Source organism: Python bivittatus, unplaced genomic scaffold (genome assembly GCF_059951505.1).
Source record: "Python bivittatus isolate LINGU-HERP-01145 unplaced genomic scaffold, Pbiv_v1 ctg000610_np1212, whole genome shotgun sequence".
NCBI lineage: Eukaryota > Metazoa > Chordata > Lepidosauria > Squamata > Pythonidae > Python > Python bivittatus.
In genome coordinates this window covers 4,696,732-4,718,519 of record NW_028277088.1, presented here as the reverse complement: position 1 = coordinate 4,718,519, position 21,788 = coordinate 4,696,732, and the positions used below count along the sequence as shown (strand labels likewise).

At 42.3% G+C, this 21,788-nt stretch overlaps 1 protein-coding gene across 1 annotated transcript in view; it reads left to right on the top strand.

The window, feature by feature from the left end:
• LOC103064885 (mitogen-activated protein kinase kinase kinase 3-like) overlaps positions 1 to 21,788 on the top strand; it is an 86,064-nt gene that overhangs the window by 32,490 nt on the left and 31,786 nt on the right. The window contains exons 2-3 of the mRNA XM_088150225.1: positions 517 to 601; positions 18,338 to 18,441. Of these exons, the coding sequence (XP_088006351.1) occupies positions 598 to 601; positions 18,338 to 18,441 (108 nt within the window). The 5' untranslated portion in view covers positions 517 to 597. The remainder of the gene's footprint in view (positions 1 to 516; positions 602 to 18,337; positions 18,442 to 21,788) is intronic.

Sequence of the window (21,788 nt, the reverse complement as noted above, 5' to 3'; positions counted from 1 at the left end):
ATTTAGCCATTAGTTTAAGTTCCTCCTCCCTGGTCCTTCAGTAATCTTCTCTTTGAATTATGACACACATAAGACTATATTGACTCTGTACACTGAACCAAAATCAAATGCCACGGGGTTTGCATTAACTTTGTTGTAATAATCTGAATTAAGAATACATCTTCCATGCCTCTGGTGGAACAAGAAAGAGAGACATTCTCCGGGCACGTTGGAGGCAAGATGCTATTTTATGCCATATCAAAATTTTGATTAGAATCTGAAAACAGAAGTCTCCTTCAAGTCCAGTTGGGCTCCTGATTCATCCCTATCATTTTCTGACTGTGTTTTAAAGTGATTTTCTGATACGTTTTTCAACATCTCACTTTAGTCTAATTCCTGGATTCCGTCCAAGACCTGACCAGGACTGACCTTGCTTAGCTTCAGAGATCAGCCAAGGTCAGCTAAATATTACCACCTAGGCAAGATATATTCTCCAATTAACTTTACTTCTTTTCTTTTTTTTTTCTTTTTTGGTAGGCTAACTATTATTACTGAAGGCCTTAACAGTGCACGTGCTCTAAGTCAGTAGCAGGACACAGACCTGATGACTATACAACCATGGGTAAGTCTTTTTCACTCTTCCTGGCTTGATCCTCTGTTAAGGGTGGTGTAAAATGGGGCATTTTTGAATTCTTGTGGAATAGATGCGTGTAAGCACCTATAAGAGGAGCAGTTAATGGAGAGGAATGATGATGTTGTGTGTCTTCGATACAACGCTTCTGTTGACATAGCCCCGAATTGTGTTAGACCTCCTAGCAGTTGTCTCCCTCTGCTGATTGATGTTCAGCTTGTTGTCAACGACTACATCCAAGTCCTTTTCAGAGGTAGAGCGTCCAAGCCTTATATCCCTCAAGTTCTGTGCCTTTTTTCCCCCTCCCTAAATGTAAACACTTACCTTTCTCCCTGTTAAAATATACTTGGTGCCTCTCAACCCAATCTTCCATTAGATTACAGTCTCTTTCCGTTGTCCTGGGGGTTGGCCAGAGTTCCCAATTTTGTGTCATTTGCAAATCTGACAGGCAGTTTATCAATCCCATCAGGTGGGTTCTGCATCTTTGTAGATTTCTGAGAAGAGGCTAGATGGTCACCTCTCATGGATGGTGGAACTGTTTTTCTGCAGATAGCATAGAGTTGAATTAGATGATCCTTGTGTTCCCTCCCAGTTTTCCAATTGTGTGATTCTGTGATTCTGTGCTTTGATGAAAGTCAATTGCAGCTGACTATGTTAGGAAGTATTTTCTGAATGCTACAAGAGAGTTGATTACTCAGATCTTCTGCATTTTAATAATTGGGTTCTACGCTGCAGATCAAAGCGTTTCTGCATTCCTCTGCTATATAGCAGGGCAGAAGAAGTTGCTTTTTGTCTGTGAAGACAAAGGCTGTGATTAGGGACCGGAGTTACCCATCGTATTTCTTCAAGCCTTACACAGTGCATAAACCACACAATTTTGGGTTCTTCTTACTCGCCTAATTGGATAAGAAGACAAAAGTTAGGTTGGATTCTGGGAATTGATTTTCTATCTTTCTATTAAGTGGTTGTCTTTCAATCTTAGGTTAATGAGGAAGAGTTGGAAGGACCAAGGGAATTGACTTTCTCTGTGGATTTCAAATACAGATACCACTTGATGTCTGTCCTTCTTGGTAGTTAATATAAACTGAGATTCATGAACTGAGATTTTTCCTTTCATCAGGGTTGTAGAGGGTGGGAATCAGAGAGATATTGGAAGATGCTGGCGTTCCCATGCTTCAGACACCTTTGGGGGTTGGCCCTGACATTTTCAATGAAACTTGAGATCAGCAAGGGCTGGTTTCAGTTTTGTTGCTCAGCTCATACTAAGCTAGAGTTCAATGGAGAGGGGATTTGTAAATATTGGAAATCAATAAGCCAGCTTAGATCAGCCCACAGAATTCTCTGCTGGTAGAGCAACTGCTGAGAATTCTGGGAATTGAAATCTACATATCTAGAGGGAACCTAAGTGGGGGAAAGCTGGTGGAGGTTCTACAAAACAGAGATATTCGGGTGAAGTTGTACTGTATGTGGTATACCTGAAATTACCTGTGAGGCTGAGATCCTGGATAGCAATCCTGAATGTTAATTAAAAATCAATTAAACTTTCCATAATTGAGCATTTCAGTTACTCAGTGGCTTATAGGTAGTCCTCACTTAATGACTATTCGTTTAGCGACTGTTTGAAGTTATGACAGTGCTAAAGTGACTTACGACCGGTGCCCAAACTTACGACTGTCACAGCACCCCTGCGGTCACATGATCGTGATCCAGCTGCTTGGCAGCCAGCTCTCACTTATAACAGTTGCAGTGTCCCGGGGTCACGCGATTGCCATTTGCAACCTTCCTAGCCAGCTTCTGATAAGCAAAATCAACGGGGAACTGCATGATTCGCTTAATGACTGCCACAAGGAAGGTAATAAAATAGGGTCTGGTCACGTGATGGTTTGCTTAATGACTGCATCGCTTCATGACCTAAATTCTGGTCCCAATTGTGGTCGTTAAGTGAGGACTGCCCACTACACAGGCCATTCTATACCCTATATATGGGAAAGTCCAGAGTGATGAAATAAGAATGTTGTATAGGTGGATCTTTTTTTAATCACTGTGTGGGTAGCTTTAAAAGTATAAATAGCTAATAATCCAGGTTGACAAATTTTATTGCTACATCCGAGATCATAAACTAGTTAGTCTATAACAACAACAAAACAACTAATCTAACAGGATTTCCCATAGCCTGGCTTATAAATTAAGCTAAAATGCAAGGATTACTTTTCTTCTGTATCTTAAGCCTTAAGGAAGTGGACAAAAGTTCCATCTAACCCAGTATCCTGTTTCTATGCTTTTTCGTAAGCACAAAAGCAGAATTTGAAGCCTACTCAGCTTTCATTCATGATCAAGAAGAGGTCATTGTTATTACTTGTATGGAAAAGGCAGATGTTCGTATTTTGTTTTTAAATTATTTTGTTTATTGTTTGTTAAATTTGATAAATAAATAATCTAATGCATTAACATCATCCTTCCCCTTTAATGGGTAGTGTTTTTTTTTTATTTATTAAATAGTAGCCTTGATTTTCAATCCTCTGAAAAGGCGTTTATTGTGAGATACAGGTAGTCCTTGTTTAACAACTGTCCATTTAGTGGCTGTTTGAAGTTACAACGGTACCAAAAAAAGTGACTTACAACTAGTGCCTGAAATTACCACTGTCCCAGCACCCGTGATATGTGATTGTGATCCGGATGCTTGGCAACCAGCTTGCACTTATGATGGTTGCAGTGTCCCGGGGTCATGTGATCGCCATTTGTGACCTTCCCAGCCACCTTCCGGCAAGCAAAATCAATGGGGAACACATGATTCACTTAATGACCATGTGATTTACTTAATGACCACGGTTATTCGCTTAAGGGCTGCTGCAAAAAAGGTTGTAAAATTGAGTCTGATTCACTTAACAACCACCCTGCTTAACAACCAATTTTCTGGTCCCTATTGTGGTCGTTAAGCGAGGACTACCTGGCACTAGCAATATATTTATACTTCCAAGAGGTAATATATTAGGTGGTGACTCAGTTAAAATCATGTTTATCCATTGTTACTCTAAGAGCAATAGATCGAATTAAATTGGATGAGATGAATCTTGGATTAGGGAACTATGAAAGCATGAGAATTCAGAAAACAAGATTATGTCTGCTTTGTCAACAGAAGACGCATCTTTCAGTGTCCACTCAGATTATGAAAATGAGGAAAGTGCCAGTTTGTTCTGAAATTCAGGTTCATTTATCTTAGTCTTCAGTGTGATAAACGTGTATTGGTTCTTTCCTATACCCACACATGTATTGGGGCAATGATACAGAAATCTCTGGGTAGTGAGGAATAGGTTCAAATTTTAGAAAACAGGACGTCTACGATTTTGGATACAGCAAAACCTGAGTTCATTGGTCTGTTTGGGAAAAGAAGGGGCCGAACATCCATGACATCCAGTCTACACAACACATCTATATTTTATGAAATTTATGTAACTTTTAAAGAAACGATGTAACATTGAGGCTTTATTGTATGTGCAATTCTGCACAGTTCTTCCGCTATTTTTTTATGGAAACAATCTCATATATCAGGGACTGGCTGACTCGAATGCAACGTGATTGATCAGCACAAAAGTGGGTCCATTTGTTTGCGAAATTCAGGATAATTTTCCAACACATGTTGGTTTGCCGCATGTTGGAAGTTACTCAGACTCTTCATCTTCTGCACGAAACAATCTGGTGGGGTCCTCTTATGCATTTTGCACTCCGGGACAGGCGTGTCGCCCGGGGAAGTCAAAAAAAAAACAAGTCAAGATGGCGAGCACACCTGCGTGATTGAAGCCCTGTCTCCTTTTTTACCCATGTCTCATGCACGACCCACATAAAAAGGAGCGACGGTCACATGGTTGTGACCATCCTCCTGACATTTTTCACTCTTGTGACATGAGGTGCTTTCATTTCTCTTTTACAGTCTGGCAGAGATGTGGAATTCTAGTGATGACGATTTTCGTATGTGTAGGGAGGAGTGAGAAGCTAGCGAGAAATGCAAGTCCTTCCTGATTTCCCTCAGGCATTTTTTACTGTAGTTTGGATAACACAGCCATTGTCATGGCAATAGATTATGGTTTTATTTTAGCAAAAAGCAAGAGGCAAACCTAGTCTAAAAAGAGGGAGGGGGGATCTCCAATATCTCTTGGGGCATATCAGAGAATAAAGTTTCTGTATCCAAGAAGAGCATTGTCCAAGTATTTTCATATTACAGGGAATAGTAGATATTGTTTTTTCTTTCTGCATTTTCCTAGTGTAGGCTGGGTCTGGTGAAAATGCTCCTCCTTAAAGAACTATCTCTTATTTTCCACCTTCTGTTGGTGAGTAGAACTAATATAATGTCCATCCGTGGAATGGAAAGAGGCAGTTCCAGCATATTTATTTCATGTCTTTCTGTTTATTCAGCACTCAAGGCAGCTCGCTGCAATTAAAAATAGAAAGGATAAACCCTAAGATTAAAGCAATACAATTGAAACCTGGATAAAATTATGATCGGTATCATTAACATCAGTGTCAATTGAATTAAGAAGGTAAAGCTTGGAACCACTGTGAAAGAGATGGATTTCTTTTTTGGCCATATTCTTAAATACTGGGAGAGATACATCTCTCTGGGAGCCGCACAGGAGACGACTTTCTCCTGCGTATCAGATTAAGGAATTTCCAGCAGAGCCTCTCCTGGTGGAAAAAAATGGTGCTCACAATTCAGCCCTTGTTCTGTGTTATACTTCAAGCCTAGCATAATCCTGTCTCCAATAAAAGAGAATATCTGTAGCTCGGGGTTGAATTGTGGAGCCCTTGGTGCTCTCTGAGCTCGGTGGTTTGCTTGTAGACATTTCATGACCCGACTAGGTAACATCATCAGTGCGAGGGGGTGTGGGGTTTGCTCCCTGTTTATATCCTTGGGGCAGGGTTTGCCTACATGCAGATTTCTCCCATTTGTGTGCTTTCTGAAGCGTTTGCTGTTTGAAAGTGTTACCTAGTCAGGTCATGAAACGTCTGCAAGCAAACCGCCAAGCTCAGAGAGCACCAAGGACTCCACAGCTCAACCCTGAGCCACAGAGATTCTCTTCTATTGGAACCACCTATGGGCGTCAAACTATAAAATCTTAGAAAAAATACACAAGTTAAAAACATCCTCCTCAGACTTATGTCCTCAAAACACGGAGATCTTTATCACTCTTTTTGTTGTCGTTAGAGAAAAGTGAGCACCAAGGGTGTGCAAATGTAATATATTCATGGTTATTCTTTGCTTTTAACAATGCCAGATACCCACGATTGTGCTTAGGGCCATAGGAGGTTCCTTTTACAGACTTGATGAGGGTTAAGGACCTTTTCTTCAACCTGGGATGTTTGCAAAGAAATTTTATGCATATGTAACCTAGATCTTTGCTCACTTCCTTTGGAAAGTTTGATCTAACTCATAAGTGGCCCAATTATAAATCCATTTCAGAATACGTCTGTCTGTCTGCCTATTTACCTACCTACCTACCTACCTACCTACCTACCTACCTTCCATCCATCCATCCATCCATCCATCCATCCATCTTGCACTGCACTGTGCATCTTTTCTTCTCTTAGCCTCTACCATCTGCCTCCTAAGTCTTCCAAATACGGTGATTTTTTTCTTGTCTTTTTCTTTGTTGATGGAAGCAGAACCTTGGAACCTACTACAAATTTCTTCCGACTTATAGCCAGCCAACCCAGCCAACAATAACAGGGCTGTCTAGACCATCTGAACATTGCTAAGTTATTCCTCTGTCTCTCCCCATTTTCCTCGCATTTGACAGCTAAAAGCTTTTGGTGTGGTCTGCTTTGACCCCATTTCTGTTGTTTCTCCTCCTTTATTGCTAATTTCTCATCTGACTTCCAAACGATGTCCCTGACCTGGGGGAAACGTCATTCATTCTGTAAAAGACCCCTGTTTGGCCTGGAAACATTGCTCAAACTCATTTAGCAGCAGTCATTGCATTCTGCCAGTTGGATAACTCCGAGAAACTTTTGAAGCCCCCTAAGTTTGGAGCTTGTGGCTTGGAAGATTGAATTCAAATGGGAAAGCAACGTGTCTGAGTGATACCACCATGGTGTCTCGTGATCACCTTGCAAATTCGTCTAGTGTTAGGTACCAGTACTATAGTGAGGAACCTGCAACCCTTTTGAGGTGGAAGTGTTGAGAACATGTGAAAACACCCATTTATCAGAAACAAACTAGGTTTCCAATGCGCCCTCTGCTATGTGGGTGTGATTTCCAGGTCATCTGAAAACAGAACAGGGCATTCTAAACATGCTAGAAGCTGGTTCTTTGCTTGTACAAATGCATTTTCTATTAAAATTCAATTAAAAGGATTGCATTTACCTTGACGTAAAGATGAACTTTATCTTTACATAAAGTCACCGAGAGAATTGGAGGCAGGCAGGGACAGACAGGCTAGATGTTGTCTACTCCTGAGTGTTGTTGAAATGGTCATGCAGAGAAGTGTATATTAAGAATGTGGGAGTTGTGTCTCAAGGCACTGATTCTGACTCACACCTGCTTGAGGATAACTATTAAGTTTGCCTATTTCATTGGCCAAAGTTTGGCCAACATAATGGTCTGTTTGTTAGCTTTTGGAACAAGAACCTTTTGTGACAAACTCTGCTTGGTACCCCATCTTTTTTCAATTATAGTTGTTAGCCGTGCTCTTTCAGACAACCTTTCCCTCACAAATGATGGTCCAATATTATTCTGCCCTTCTATTGAACTCTCCTTTTTTGATCACTAATTTTTAGTGTCACTAACAACTAACCACAATTGTCACCGAGTATACTCTAACGCCCTTATAGAAATCAATGGTGGTACCACATCTGGAATCTTGTGTGCAGTTCTAAGATGATCCTGGGGCTGGACCAGCTTTCCCAGGAGAAAAGGTTGTGACATTTGGGGCTTTTTAGTCTGGAAAGGAGGCGAACGGGAGGGGACATGATTCAGGTGCACAGAATTATGCAAGGTGTGGATAAAGTAGAAAAGGAGAATCTATTTTCCCCTTCCCAAAATAATAGAACAAAGGTCACCCAATGAAACTGGATGCTGGAAGATTTAGGACAGACAAAAGGAAATATGTTTTACACAACACATAATTCAGCTTTAGAATTCACTACCACGAGATGTGGTGTTGGTGACCAGCTTGGCTGGCTTCAAAAAAAGGGTTGGACCAATTCGTGGAAGTCATGGAGATTGATGGCTCTTAGCCTTGATGGCAGTGGGTTGCCTCTGAAGGCCATTTGCTGGGAGACTCATGAGCGGTTGGTGGGCCCCTGGGAAAAGACTGGTAGGTTAGATGGGCCAGGGGTCCAATCTCCTCCTCCTTCTCCACCACCTCCTCCTTGAAGGCCATTTGCTGGAAGTCTCATGGGCTTCCTTGTGTAGTTGGTTGGCCACTAGGAGAATAGATGGCTGGACTAGATAGGACAGGAGTCTGATCCCGCAGAATACTGCTTATTTCTTTTCTTTTTTTATATATAAGAACTTTATTAAATTTCAACAAAAGATAAAATACAAGGAAACAGAAAAAAAGAATTGAAAGGAAAAAAGATCAGAGAAAGAACAAAATTTAAAGTGCAGAAGGGAAAAAAAATAAGAAAAGAAAAAAAGGTAACTTCTGACTTTCTTTGGTACAGGTACAAATATAATACATTCACCTCTTACTCTAAAACTTAAACTAATACACAGTATTTCTATAATCATAAACAGTATTAATCATCGAACCCCCAAGTTAAAGTTTCATTTCTTTGGGTTTCAAGTAAAAAGTCCAGAAGCAATTTCCAAGTAGAAAACAAAGCTAGTCAAAGTTTTTTCTTTAATAAAAATAGTCAGTTTCTCCATCTTCTCCAACTCATTCAACTTCACCATCCATAACTGTAGGTATTTGTGGGTCCTTCCATTTCTGTACGTATAAGAGTCTCGCTGCTGTTATCCTATAAAGCAGGGTTCCTCAACCTCAGCAACTTTAAGATGGGTGGACTTCAACTCCCAGAATTCCCCAGCCAGCATGGGAGTTGAAGTCCACCCATCTTCAAGTTGCTAAGGTTGAGGAACCCTGCTATAAAGAAAATAACTGCTTATTTCTTCTCTTCTCTCTTCTAGTAAATATGCATTTTACAATTTAAAGATTGCCAAGTCCTGTCTTCCCTGGCATGAAATTCATAAATGGGTCTCCCTGACAGAGGGACATCGGAACAGCCATGAGTCCCTAGGGAATGTGGTAGTATATAAAGTAAATCAATAGCTAAATTACTTAAATATTGACATGAAAGACCTAAGTCAGTATCACCCAGATGATTTCATTTCACATTCAAACTTAACCTGCAATAAAAGTTTTTAGGGTTTTTTTCCCGCAACTCGAACCAAAATGGGTGTTTTGCCTGTACGATAACCAGGCCGTTGTGTGTTTCTGTTTCTCCTTTTTTCTTTTGTTTTTCAAAACCTCTTATTTCCTCTTTTAGGGTAAAGAAAATCCCCCTTTCCCTACATTTAAGCTCAGAGATGTTTGTGTGAGAGGCAGCTGAGTTCTTAAGAACAGTATGAAAAGGGAAGTTGAGACTGAGTAAAAATCAACAGTGGGAAACTACTCCTGAGTGGGGAGGCGAATCTGGAAGACACAGGGGAAAACATGCTTTTATTTATATGATATTATTGTGGCCTACTAGGAAGTCTATTATTGTGACTTTCTAAGAAATCTATCCCCGCACAACCCAGCAATTTTCAGAGTGATAACTGATCCAGAAACACATTTCCTTCCAATAAGTGATCCATTTAATCAATGTATTTTTGTTTGGCTCGATCGACAGCAATACGCGGCGCTTTGCAGAGTTATCGTTCAACTCCTCGTAGATGGCTTTATTATGGTTTTACTCCAGAGGAGGAGCAAGCCATCATTTTAAGCATCATAACCATGTTTTAAAAAACAATAACCAAGTTGTATTGAACGTCTACTATGCCAGAATGGTGCTGTTGTTGGGGGAAACAGAATTTTCCTGGTGTTTTGTGGACAAAATGAATGCGGAGGATAAACAGGTGAAAGGGGCCCAGATTTCCTAATCTGCAGATTCTCCTCTGCAAAGGGTGGTTTTTGAAATTCCCCTCTTCTGCAACCAGACTTTGAAACCACAGACACTGGGGGTGGGGAGAAAAAAAACAGCAAAGATATGAATCATGCCATTTTCCTCTGGATCTATCTTAAGCATCTGTACTAATTCTGTTTTCTGATGCCGATTGAATCAATGCCACAATTAACTCTGCCAATTCTGCGTCACAATATTTAGCTGGCAGATACATTCTGAAGAAAGCTGGAGGAATTCTACAGCTTATTTTATGCCTTTATGTGTTTTATCTCAACCTCCGTCCAGAAGGACTTGAGGGAATACGCTTAAGAATAATATTCTTGGATCCCTTGGCGTTTAGCTTAACTCTGTATTTGCAATCTCCTCGGTTCGTTCTTTCATGATCCTTGTTCTCGAAGGCCGAAGATTTGATCCTGAATTCCCATTGAGATGGTGAATGTGCTCCAAGGGGTGCCAGTTCGCGTTGTGTATAAGAAATCATGGGTCTTAATAATTACATTTATAGACCACTGAATCCCTAAGGACTCTCGGCAATGTACTGCTAAGGTACATAAGAAACATTATACAATAAACCAAAGGCAATCATTAAGATACACACGGATTATACCATAAGCCATATATAATAAAGCAGTGCTTCTCAACTTCAGCAACTTTAAGATGTCTGGACTTCAACTCCCAGAATTCCCCAGCATGGGCCGGGGAATTCTGGGAGTTGAGGTCCACCCATCTTAAAGCTGCTGAGGTTGAGAAACACTGCAATAAAGTATGCAAATGCTCATTAAAAATGAATGTCAAATTAACCAAATCAGAACTGTAACTAAACCAAGATGGGGCCAAGACACAAACGCCTTCCAGAAGATCTGTAGATGGTGGTCAAGGTGGGGCCAACCAATGTCCACTGGCAGGGGGATGCTCCAAAGAACTGGTTGAGCCACCAAGGAGCGGGACCATCGCGCTTTGGCCCTCCTCACTGCCTTAAAATGGGGCCCAGCACATAGTTTGTCTGGGTCGATTAAATCAGCTGGACCAATTCACAGTGGTTCTGTGAGAGACTAAGACACACACAAAAAGTTCACTCAGATGCAGCCCATTTTTTATCACGATAGCCTTACCTCTTGATCAGAGATTCCAGGACATTAAACAAAACAAAAAAAACGAACAGGTTCTGCAGCCTGAAGAAGTTGGAACAACCCTTGCCGTAGATACCTGGGCACCAACTGGCGTTGGGCTTTAGAAGATATTTCCAGCACTTCAAATTGTACCCAGAAGCCTGTTGTCCACCTTTGGAGCACTGAAGTGAGGTGCTTCGACCAGCAAAGGCCACTCGTGCTATGGCCGTACACTCCAAACTGACTGCAGCATCCGTGTGACCTTCCAAGGCAGCCCCATGTGGCGTGCGTTGCAGTAGCCTAAGCGGGTGATTGTCTTTTCTCCTTTGAGGGAAAGAGATACCTGATAGTGACACGGCCAGGTTCAAAGTTCCAGCCCATTGGGAACTCAAAAGAGATGCATCAGGTGTCACTGAAGCTTTAACACACCTATTTTAGCCTTAAATTGCATCTTGCCTACTGTCCCCCCACACAAAAGATTTCGCTGTTTCAAAGAGGCCATTTCAGCCCCAGATTTCAGGAGCACAATCTTGGAAGGCTCTGAGACTTTGCACGAATGAAAACTGTAGACCACAGTTTTGCTCCGTATTGCCATCAGGAGATTTTTGACCTGTATGTGTAAATGCAGAGTGCCTAGTCTCTGCATTTGGGTGAGCAGACTTCACAGAATACAGGTAGTCCTCACTTAACAACTGCCCTGTTTAGTGACTGTTCAAAGTTACAACAACGCTGAAAAAATAACTTTACGACCAGTTCCTCACACAACCGTTGCAGTGTCCTGCAGTTACATGATTGAGATTCAGGCGGTTCGCAACCAGCAGGCATTTATGTCCGTTGCAGCATCCATGTGATCACCATTTGGACATCTCACAGCCAGCTTCCACAAGAAATCAGTGGAGAAGCTGGCAGTACAATTGCAAGCCACAGTCACATGATGTCTCACTTAACAACCATGTTGCTTAGCAATGGAGTTGCTCATTCTAATTGTAGTTGTTAAGCAAGGACTACCTGTACTGGTGTAGGCTTTCATAACCAGTATCTGCTGGGTAGTTTTGGGCTTCAGAGTTTAATGATTGTGGTCTAGACAACAGATTTCATGATGTTTTGCTGGCATCTTCAGAGGCAAGGTGGTCTCCTATGTAGACCACAGACAACCAAGCAGGGACTGACTGGGCTCCTGTCTTTATGGCCTGGTATCCTGACTTCTGATTGGCCATTAGCCAAGGTAGATTCCAATTGGTGCAGGTTGGTGAGGGCTGGTCTCTGATTGGTTCTTTGTGCCTGATCCTGATTGGTGGTTTGGGTGGTGTTGGTTCCTGATTGGTCCTTTGTTCATGCCAGCTTCTGATTGGTCATTTTTAGAGTGCTGGTTCCTGATTGGTTCTTTGTTTGTACTGGGTTCAGGTTGGTTAGTCTGAGCAGCTGAGTCCTGAGTGGATCCTTGTCCAGGCAAGTTTCTGATCTGCCCATTTTTAAGGCCTGATTCCTGATTGGTCCTACTTTTGGGCAGGATCTTGGTGTGGCACAGGGCAGGTAACCATGCCTTCACATACAGGGAGTCCTTGTTCAGCGGCCACAGTTGGGACCAGCAACTCAGTTGTTAAGCAGGGCAGCTGCTAAGTGAAACCATGATTGGGCTTACAATCTTCAGCTTTCTTTTGCTTTACAGACCTGCAAAGGTCATAAATGCGAGGCCTGGTCACAAAATTCCTTTTTCATGACCATTGTAACTGCAAGTGGTCACTAAATGAGGCAGTCACTAAGCAAGGACTCCCTGTACCTTCTTCGTCTTTATGGGTTGGAAATGGAGGTATCTCTGTAGCTTTCTTGGCCACAAAAAGGAAGTGATTTGGCACTGCCCTCTTCTAGGATTTTTTAAAAACTTCCCAGGTTTAATAGATTTGGGGTTTCCTGATGGTATCTCATCCAAGTATTAACCAGATACAGCTCTGCTTAGCGTTTTTTCCTCCCTAGGTGCTTGCCCCTGAGCTGGACCTGGGTGACATAGAGCCTTGATAAAATATAAACCTGATGTAACCCTTGTATTGTGGCTTCAGTTGGGCCATCTTCTTGTGCATATTTCCTTCCCCTTTGCCTCTGATTTACTATTGTTTCGTTTCATTTTTACCCGTGGTGAACATGGACTGGATCCATACTATTCCCTGGTGATCATTCCAAAATCTGATCTTTCGAGTGATATATATATCACCCGTTTTGGATGCTTTGTTCGTTCAGTTGTTAAGTCGTCTCCGACTTATTCAGTGCCTTTTGGACAATTTTGTGCCTTTTGGATAAGCCGCAGGTTGTTATAGATACCTTGCAAATGCTTGTAGATGTTCTCAAGGAGGGAATACAGGGGAGACGTTTTGGGCCTTGCTTGTTATAAATTGCAATTCTGAAGAGGGGAGTTTTTCAAACTGGATCATCACCCCACAGTTACAAGACCCTACTTTAGACCTGGTTGAATGACTAGCCCAGTGTTTCTCAATTCTGGGAGTTGAAGTCCACTCATCTTAAAGTTGCCAAGGTTGAGAAACACTGGGCTAGGCTGATGACTGAAAGAGGATTCCCATCTTTCCAGGAAAACCTCTGAGGAGGATCTCTAGAGTTGCAATCAATGCTGGTTGCAAAATACCATCTCTTGCAGAAGTCCTTTAGCAAACAGAGTTGCGTGATGGATAACTTTGCAAGCAAGGAGGTCAGCTTGTTAATCTGATTTGCTGCTTACCTTCCTTGAGATGCTTCACCTTTTTGCAAAGAGGATTTGTTTCGGTTGCCGTTTAAAGCACACCCGGGCTGGACTGTCTAAAAGAGCATCCTGCTGGGTATTTTGCTGGCAGAGTCAAAGAGAAAGGATTTCCCAAACACAAAAGCTTTGGGAGATCAAGCAAACGAAGGGGAGTGACTCTCCCTGCCTCAGTATAATATCCAGGGGACTGCTGAGGGAGAACAGCATGGATTAGCTCATTTAAAGCTGATAGTACCTTTACACTTCCTTGGGTCATGGCCCCCACCACATTCTTCAAGCTGAACATCGTAAGCTTTTCCTCTCTAGAAGTTTTATGACCACAAAATCTAGTCATATAAATTTCTAGCCAGATCTGCCATTGCACAGTTACAGGTAGTCCTCGCTTAATGACCACAATAGGGACCAGAGAATTGGTTGTTAAGCAGGGCGGTTGTTAAGGGAATCAGACCCTATTCTATGACCTTTCTTGCGGTGGTCTTTAAGTGAATCACCATGTTGTTAAGCAAATCCAGCTTCCCCCGTTGACTTTGCTTTTCAGAAGCCCCCTGGGAAGGTTGCAAATGGTGATCACATGACCCCAGGACACTGCAACCATCGTAAATGCGAGCCGAGCCGGTTGCCAAGCACCCACATCACAATCACATAACTGCAGGGGTGCTGGGATGGTTGTAACTTCGGGCAGCAGTCGTAAGTCACTTTTTTTAGCGCCGTTGTAACTTTGAGTGGTCGCTAAACAAATGGTTGTTAAGTGAGGACTACCTGAAATTAGCTAACAGCATCACACATAGACATCTTTTCCACTGTTAAGAATAATTTTGCAGCTGTTTTTAAAAATATATATAGTTGGGGGGGCAGATTTCCTGATGACCTGAATAGATACACTGGCAAAATGAGCAGACCCGGGCAGTTTGATTTACAGAAATAAAAGTATTGAAAGCCACGGAGAGTGTGACAGCTTTGGCTGGTCGAATCCATATCAGGCATGCAGTTCTGGAACCAAGTAAAAGCCTGCAGCCACTTGTAGAATATCAGAGGTTTTTTTTTTTTTTACTCAGCATAGCCTTCTTCTTGTAGATATTGTGGTGGCATAATGCCTGTTTCAGGGGCATGTAGACATGGTGGTCACTGTCTAAATTTTAGCCTAGGATATGTAGTATTATAGGCATTGCAGGGAAACCCAGCTGGGTGGAGTGGTTAAAGGCACCAAGCTAGAAACCGGGAGACTGTGAGTTCTAGTCCTGCACGAAGCCAGCTGGGCAACTTTAGGCCAGTCACTCTCTCTCAGCCCTAGGAAGGAGACAATGGCAAATTGCTTCTCAAAATATTGTCAAGAAAATTGCACAGAATTGTCCATGGAGGGAATTAAGACGAATTTGAAGGCACCCCCCAAAAAAACAAAAACGGACTTCTTTGAGCTAATTGTTAGGACAACATTCAGAAAAGTGCAAAAAACAGAAGGACAGACTTATTCCAATCTGCCTGTTGGTCCCAGAGTGGCTTATTGGATTGGTTGGCTGAAAATCGTGGGCCAGCCAAAATCCACAAACACCGTGACTTGTGCAAAGCCTCCTCCATCATTCAGTCCAGGGTCTATGGGGCTAAAAGGCTATTGGGCACAGTAGCATTGGAAGAGCAAAGTGCTGCCCTCGAGCCGTTCCCCACTCGCTCTGTCCTCTTTTTGTTCCCACGTCCCCATGGCATTGCCTTCATCTTGGCCCAAAAGGGGAAAAAACACTTCTGTATTACAGAAGATAACACAGAATGCAAAGATATGGTAGAATAATGACTTGGTGGTAGGTGGGGCTGATTAGAAAGCAACAAATCCAGAAAACTGAGTCAGCAGAAACCCAGCGGGCAAACACTTTGCAACATTTTCCCCACCTGCACGTAACCACAGTGCCAACGTGCCCTGGCGGCTTCCTTTTTTTCTGCCACGTCCCTATGACGTTGCCTTCATCTCACCCATGAGCGAGACAGGTTTAAGTTAGCAAGACTTCTGCTCAAGAGCCTTTTCTCCTGTATCCCAAGACCATCCCAGGTCAGCCTTCAGACCTGCAACATCTGCGAGTTTTCGTAGCCCATTATCTTAAAGTGGTGTTTCTCAACCTCAGCCTGTAAGATGTGTGGACTTCACTCCCAGAATCCCCCAGCCAGCATGTTTCCAGAATTCTGGGAGTTGAAGTCCACATATCTTAAAATTGCTGAAGTTGAGAAGCCTTGGCTTATGGTGTGCAAAGGCTCTCCGTTTCTTTCCCTCTCCCATCAGCTGCGCCTTGCTCTTTTAAAAACAAAATATTTCAGGAAAGGCCTTTCTGAAAGTCAGCGGCTACTCCTAGAGGACAGAGTTTCAAGGTGGGAAGAAACCTTGCGTGTTGCATTCAACTTTGAGTTAATGGGGAAGAACAGATAAAGGGAATGGCTAAAGAAAACCTATTACATTTCAAATGACTTGCTGCACTAAGATACCATTCAGCTTTCCTTTCCATTCATTAATGTATCTGAAGCCTTCAGCTTTCCTCTTCTCCCTAAACTGGCTGGGGAGTTCTGGGAGTTGAAGTCCACACATGCAGGCTGGGGAATTCTGGGAGTTGAAGTCCACCCATGCTGCTGAGGGATTCTGGGAATTGAAGTCCAGGCATCTTAAAGTTGCTGAGGTTGAGAGATACTGTCTCAGAGAGAAGGCAGAGATTGGGATCAATAGCAAGAGGGGCAGGAATCAGTGGGCTCAGCGCACTTCACGCTGGGCTGTTTCTGCTGATTCAAGGATGGGCGGAGCACACTCTTAACAGCGTAACGGGGAAAGACCCTTCTTGAGAGTAACTGGGGTGAGATGATTCATTGACTTGGCATTTTGATTGCATGTTTTTGAGAAAATTGGAAAATGTGCGCACTCATCCCTGATCATGAATACTGGGGTAGCTTGATTTAATGTGGCCTTGAAATAATTCCTATTTTTAATATGGCAGTGAAATAATTCCTAAACGATTATTTCCATTCCTTTGGGGATAGAAATGATAAGTATGGATGTATAAAATGTTGTTTCTCTCAAGACTGAAACTATTATCACATAACTCTGTTTCTCAACCTTGGCCACTTTAAGATGAGTGGACTTCAACTCCCAGAATTCCCCAGAAGTCCACCCTTTGGATGAAAAATTAAATCATTTTATGCTTCTAACACTGACATCCTAAATGGCAATTTGATCCTGAGAGAATTTTTACTTTTCTCTTTTTATTTCCAATAGTTTAAGCTTTTTAAATAACAGAATGTTAATAATTTTTATTCATCGTTAATAAGCATTACTGTACTGCATTGAAATCTGCATTGAAATAATACAGTGGTTTACAGCATTACAGTAAAAAGGGGAAAAAAGGATTTCCCACTAAGCTTACAAATGTATTTCTACCTGCCTCCAAACTCCCTTTTTCGTTTTGCTTTGCGATGTACAGTATCTTCTTTTTCCATTTTTCATGTTTTTTGTTCTTACATTTTTTGCGTTTTTAATCTTTTACTGATTACTACATAATGAACAAATGTTTAGAGAAGAATAGCAGGACTCTGATTTCACGTATGCTCATTTTGAATGGATAATTATATCTCTGTGAATGAATCACAATAGGAGAGGGATGGAAAAGGAATTCCGTATCGAATATTGCAACGTCGTTGTCATCAAAAGTTCACCGTTCTCCCAATTTTACACTGCCGTTTGCTAATAACAAAAACGACTAATCGCCGGAAGAGCCTGCAAAATGGATAAAAGCAACGTACAGAAATGGCACGGCATCAGAGAACACGGGTTGCAAAAAAAAAAAGATGGCTAGGAGGCAAAGTAACACCGAAAAACGTGCATACGCATTTTAATGTGGGCTTTGCCCTAAATAAATAAATAAATAGTCATTTGGACCACCCAAATGTTGCCTTGCTTTGCAAGAACGAGAAGAAGTCAGCTTCATATATCTTCAAATATGACCATTTTTGAAATGGACAGAGTCACCCCTCCCTGGGATGGGGGAATACCACAGGAAAATAGATGCATATACAGTATTCGCATTTGGAGTGACTTCAGTCCTCCTTCCATTCCAAACGGGTAGAAGCAACTTTTTCCTATGGGTGGGTTAGTGATAGGATTTATCTCTCACAGCTCAAGGGCTTCAGGGACCTGTTCGGATTCCTGAAGAAAGGAGATTTTTGGCTGGAACGGGAATAAATATCCTTTTGCTCCACGCTAGATTTTTCTTTAGCAACCCTCTCCTTGTGATAGTTGGGGCAGGAGAGGACGCCCAATCGATTGGTAGCAAATTCAACAGACAGTGTTGTTTGAAAACAAAGTGAACGCTCACTTTGAGAACTGAAAAGCCAATAGCCCAAATGTTTGCAGGTGCTCGAACAGCTGAACCTTCTGTTTGAATGCATTTATCTTTCTGTGCAAGTTTATTCATTCCAACTTCATTCCAGTTATGGGGCGGGTAGCATTCCCTTCAGGCAGATGTATTGGTTGCGCTCCAGGAATACTGGAAGGGAGTTGTAGTCCAAATTTGGGGAGGGTATGCCATGTCTTCGGCTCTTCCCTCGCTTCCAGATCATCGTTCTCCCCGTAGCTAGGCCCACTGATGAATGGGGCACCTCTCCACAATCTTTTATAAGCAGTTATGCTCGGAAGATGAGTCTGCCATGCGTCAGAATTCCTTGGAAGGTGTTATGTGGCCCTTGGAAAGATGTCCTGAAGTTTCAGAGGTCTCACCTAATTCTTTGTTTGTCTGTCTGCAGATGAAGAGGAAGCTCTGAATTCTATTATGAAGGATCTTGCAGCCCTGGGCAAATGCGGGGGCTTCTTGGACAGCAACCGAAATAAAAACCATTCCAACAAACAGGTCAGTTATGGTGCTTCAGATTCCCTTCTGCAATGCTCAGTGTTCCTGCTTAAACTTAAGGGATTGGACTTTGGTAGCATGGGGTTGCTATGGGGGTGATAGCAGAAGAAGCAGAATATGAAATGGATGGTTTGTTGTGGATGATAGAAATTGTGATCCTCTAAAAAGGAAGGATAGTTGGCTAGAGAAGGTACAGCCACCATTAGAGTAGATAAGTGTTTCTCAACCTTGGGAACTTTAAGATGTGTGGACTTCAACTCCCAGAACTCCCCAGCCAGCCATGCTGGCTGGGGAGTTCTGGGAGTTGAAGTCCACACATCTTAAAGTTCCCAAGGTTGAGAAACACTGGAGTAAGTAATGCTGGGTTAAAGGAGCATATGGTCAGTCTTGGCATTAGACAGCTCCATATATTTACTAGAGGTGTAGGATCACATCAGATCCAATCTGAATCAAGTCAGAAAAGAACCCTTTCAGCACGTTTGCAAAAAGTCACTGACTCCTCAGATTGATTTTGAGACAACTGATTGAATTCGATCCCAACCAATAGCCCGATCTGGAAAATCGATTTGATTTGGAGATTAGATCCAGTTGCCTTTGAATCAAGTCTCTGACTGCCCCTGCGTTTACAAGGTCCTGCTTTTAACCCCTGTGGTCAGCCAAGCACCAAGGGAAATAAAAAACCGAATTCTATACCAAGAAAACACCATCCTTCTCTTCCCATTGCTATAGCAACACTGGCTTGTTGATGAAAACGAACACATAGTTGAGCTCCAGGGTGTAACAGCTCTCTAAGCTGAATTCAGTCCTATGGCAGCCCTTGCTGAAAACCAATTCAAGATGTTTAGCGAAGTCACCAGGTCTCTAACAGCTGTCATGCTGTCCAATGACCCAGTAAGGCTTTGACTGACTTGTGGGATTAAGTTTTTATGGAAACTAATGCAATAGAGGGTGGGGAGCAAGCAGAACCTGGCAGGCGCCATCTTAGGACAATTTGAGAAGAGTTAAGAAGAACTCCTAAGGAGTTCAGGAGATGAAACTGTCTTTACAAAGGCTACGCATTGTTTTGAATGATCTATTGGAGTTGGGTGGCTAATACATTCAAACAAATAAATAACACACCATGATCTTTCATAGGCTCCTTCACCCTTTTCATGTCTTTTTATCTCCATCCTTGTGCCAAATCTTAGTTGTTTGGGTGAACTCAAAAAAAAACCAAATCTATCTAACCTTGTGCATCAGTTTTGCAAGCAAGTGGCAACAGGTTATGATCTTCACAGCATGATTAGGAGCTGGTGCTGATGAAGATATAGTTAACACTGGTCATTTGAAAAGCTGAGGAACCTCTGCAGCAATGGAGATTTTCACTAGGGTGTAGATGATGTTAAGGATGGTCTGATACTTGTACAACTATGGACACTACAAGACTTGATGAGAGGTGAGAAAGTGTTCCACGTGCAAAGTGGTCTCACTTCCCACCTCTTCCTTCCAGGGTTAACATAACCACAATGTACATCCAAAAATGCATTGTGTGGTCCATCCTTGTCTGTTACCTTTTGTTGTTAAAAGATATTTTATACTGTAATGAGATCAAGTTTTCAATTTATTTACAGACATTTACTCCTGCCATTTTTCAGAGTGTAGAGGTCCTACAACTCTTGTCTTCATAATAAGCTCCCCGACTGATGTGTGAGTGAGCAGCTATAGAAATTGAAATTAGGATTAAAATAAATGTTAACAAATCAACAACAGCTTTGTATGGTAGGTTACGTTGAGAGGCAGTGAATAGCCAAAGATCTCTTGATGAGCTTGAAAACTGAGTATTGATCTGAACCTGGATCATTTCCATGATCTACTGCAATACTCCTTTTGATTTCTGAGTCCTCAGATTGTTACACACACACACACACAGAGACACACGTAGAGGCACCAAAATTGCTCTCTAGTTGTTGGTTGGCTTTTAAAAATGGTTAACATTGTGCTTTTATATTTCGGAAATGTGACGTCTCAAAGTCATGAACTGCATAAGCATGTCATAGCATCTCTAGTACAGAGGCAGATATCTCTGCTTCCTGATCCTCTGTCATTTTTTACTAAAAACAAAGGTTCATTTCATTGGGGTGGGTCTATTCCTGTCCCATTCCAACCTCCATCTTTGTTTTGACCTCATCGGAAATGTTCCAGTGTCTCTGGAAAATGGAAGTGTCTGTTTTAAGGTTGGAGCATGGCTGAAATGTCCAGGATGCTTCCAGTGAGGCTAGGTTGGGAAATTTTGACCTTGAAACATTTTGCACTCCTGGACACTGTAGTGTTCCTTCAAGGTTCATCACTTTTGTTCTGCATGAGATGTTTGGTATCAGATGATGTAGAAAGAAGCTTTGACAGGCTTTCAAGATTCTGTTACGATACCTACAACAATAAAGTAGCATTCCTGCAATCCTTGCAGTGTCTGTTGCTTGACCTGGCCTACCTCAATGAGTTGACACACTTTAGCCTGCATCTACCAAACATGGCTTTGTAGATGCTCGCTAGATCTCCTCTGCAGGGGCCCCCTGGCCAGGTTGCTCATAGACATCCCAATTCAGTCCTGCACCCATGTTCTCAGAAGTCAGCTCCCTTAAGTTCAGTAGAACATGGTTCTAGGACACGTTGGGTTTTTGTAGTGTCCAGCTCTTCAATCTGCATCACCATTCCTGCATTTTCTCCCACCGTCTCTAGGTCACACCAGGGTGCAGTAAAATACTTGAAGCTAGCTTTGTATTCTGCTGAGAGAAACGGCACCCCTTCAGTGCCGGTCAACAGAAGGACCAGCGATGCAAAATGGACACAGCCTGATTGTGGTTTTCGTTTCCCCTTCCAGTTGGGCCTCTCTCCCATGCTTGTTTTCCTAGCAAGTAGTATGTGAGTGTGGGGAAAGCTTTGCCCAGGACAGTTTTTCTGAAGCATCACTCATATTTCTCCTCTAGCCTGCCAACTGTGCTGTTCTGTGAGTTGGCTGGTGTGTTTTCCTTGGCCCTTAACCAAAGGAGGTCACTGTTGTTATTGTTTCACGCTGAAGAAAAAGGATGCAGTCATGATGTTTCCTCTCTTCTGGGGCTGCTTTAAACAAGTGTTTTGTCGATTTCCAGCAACAAATTGTTCCTAAACAGAGTTGGTCTGCTCAGCAAATAGGGCATTGGGTCTTAAGGACTGTCTTCTCTTGGTTGTCCAACTAGACGGGGATAGAGAAAGGTTTCTTTGCAAGGCAAAGCTGTATGACGTCTCTTCACTTGGGCCCTCAGGGTTTCTTCAGGAAGCTCTTCGGGGGCAATTTTAAGATGGGGGAGACCACAGATCCAAGTTTTAAGATG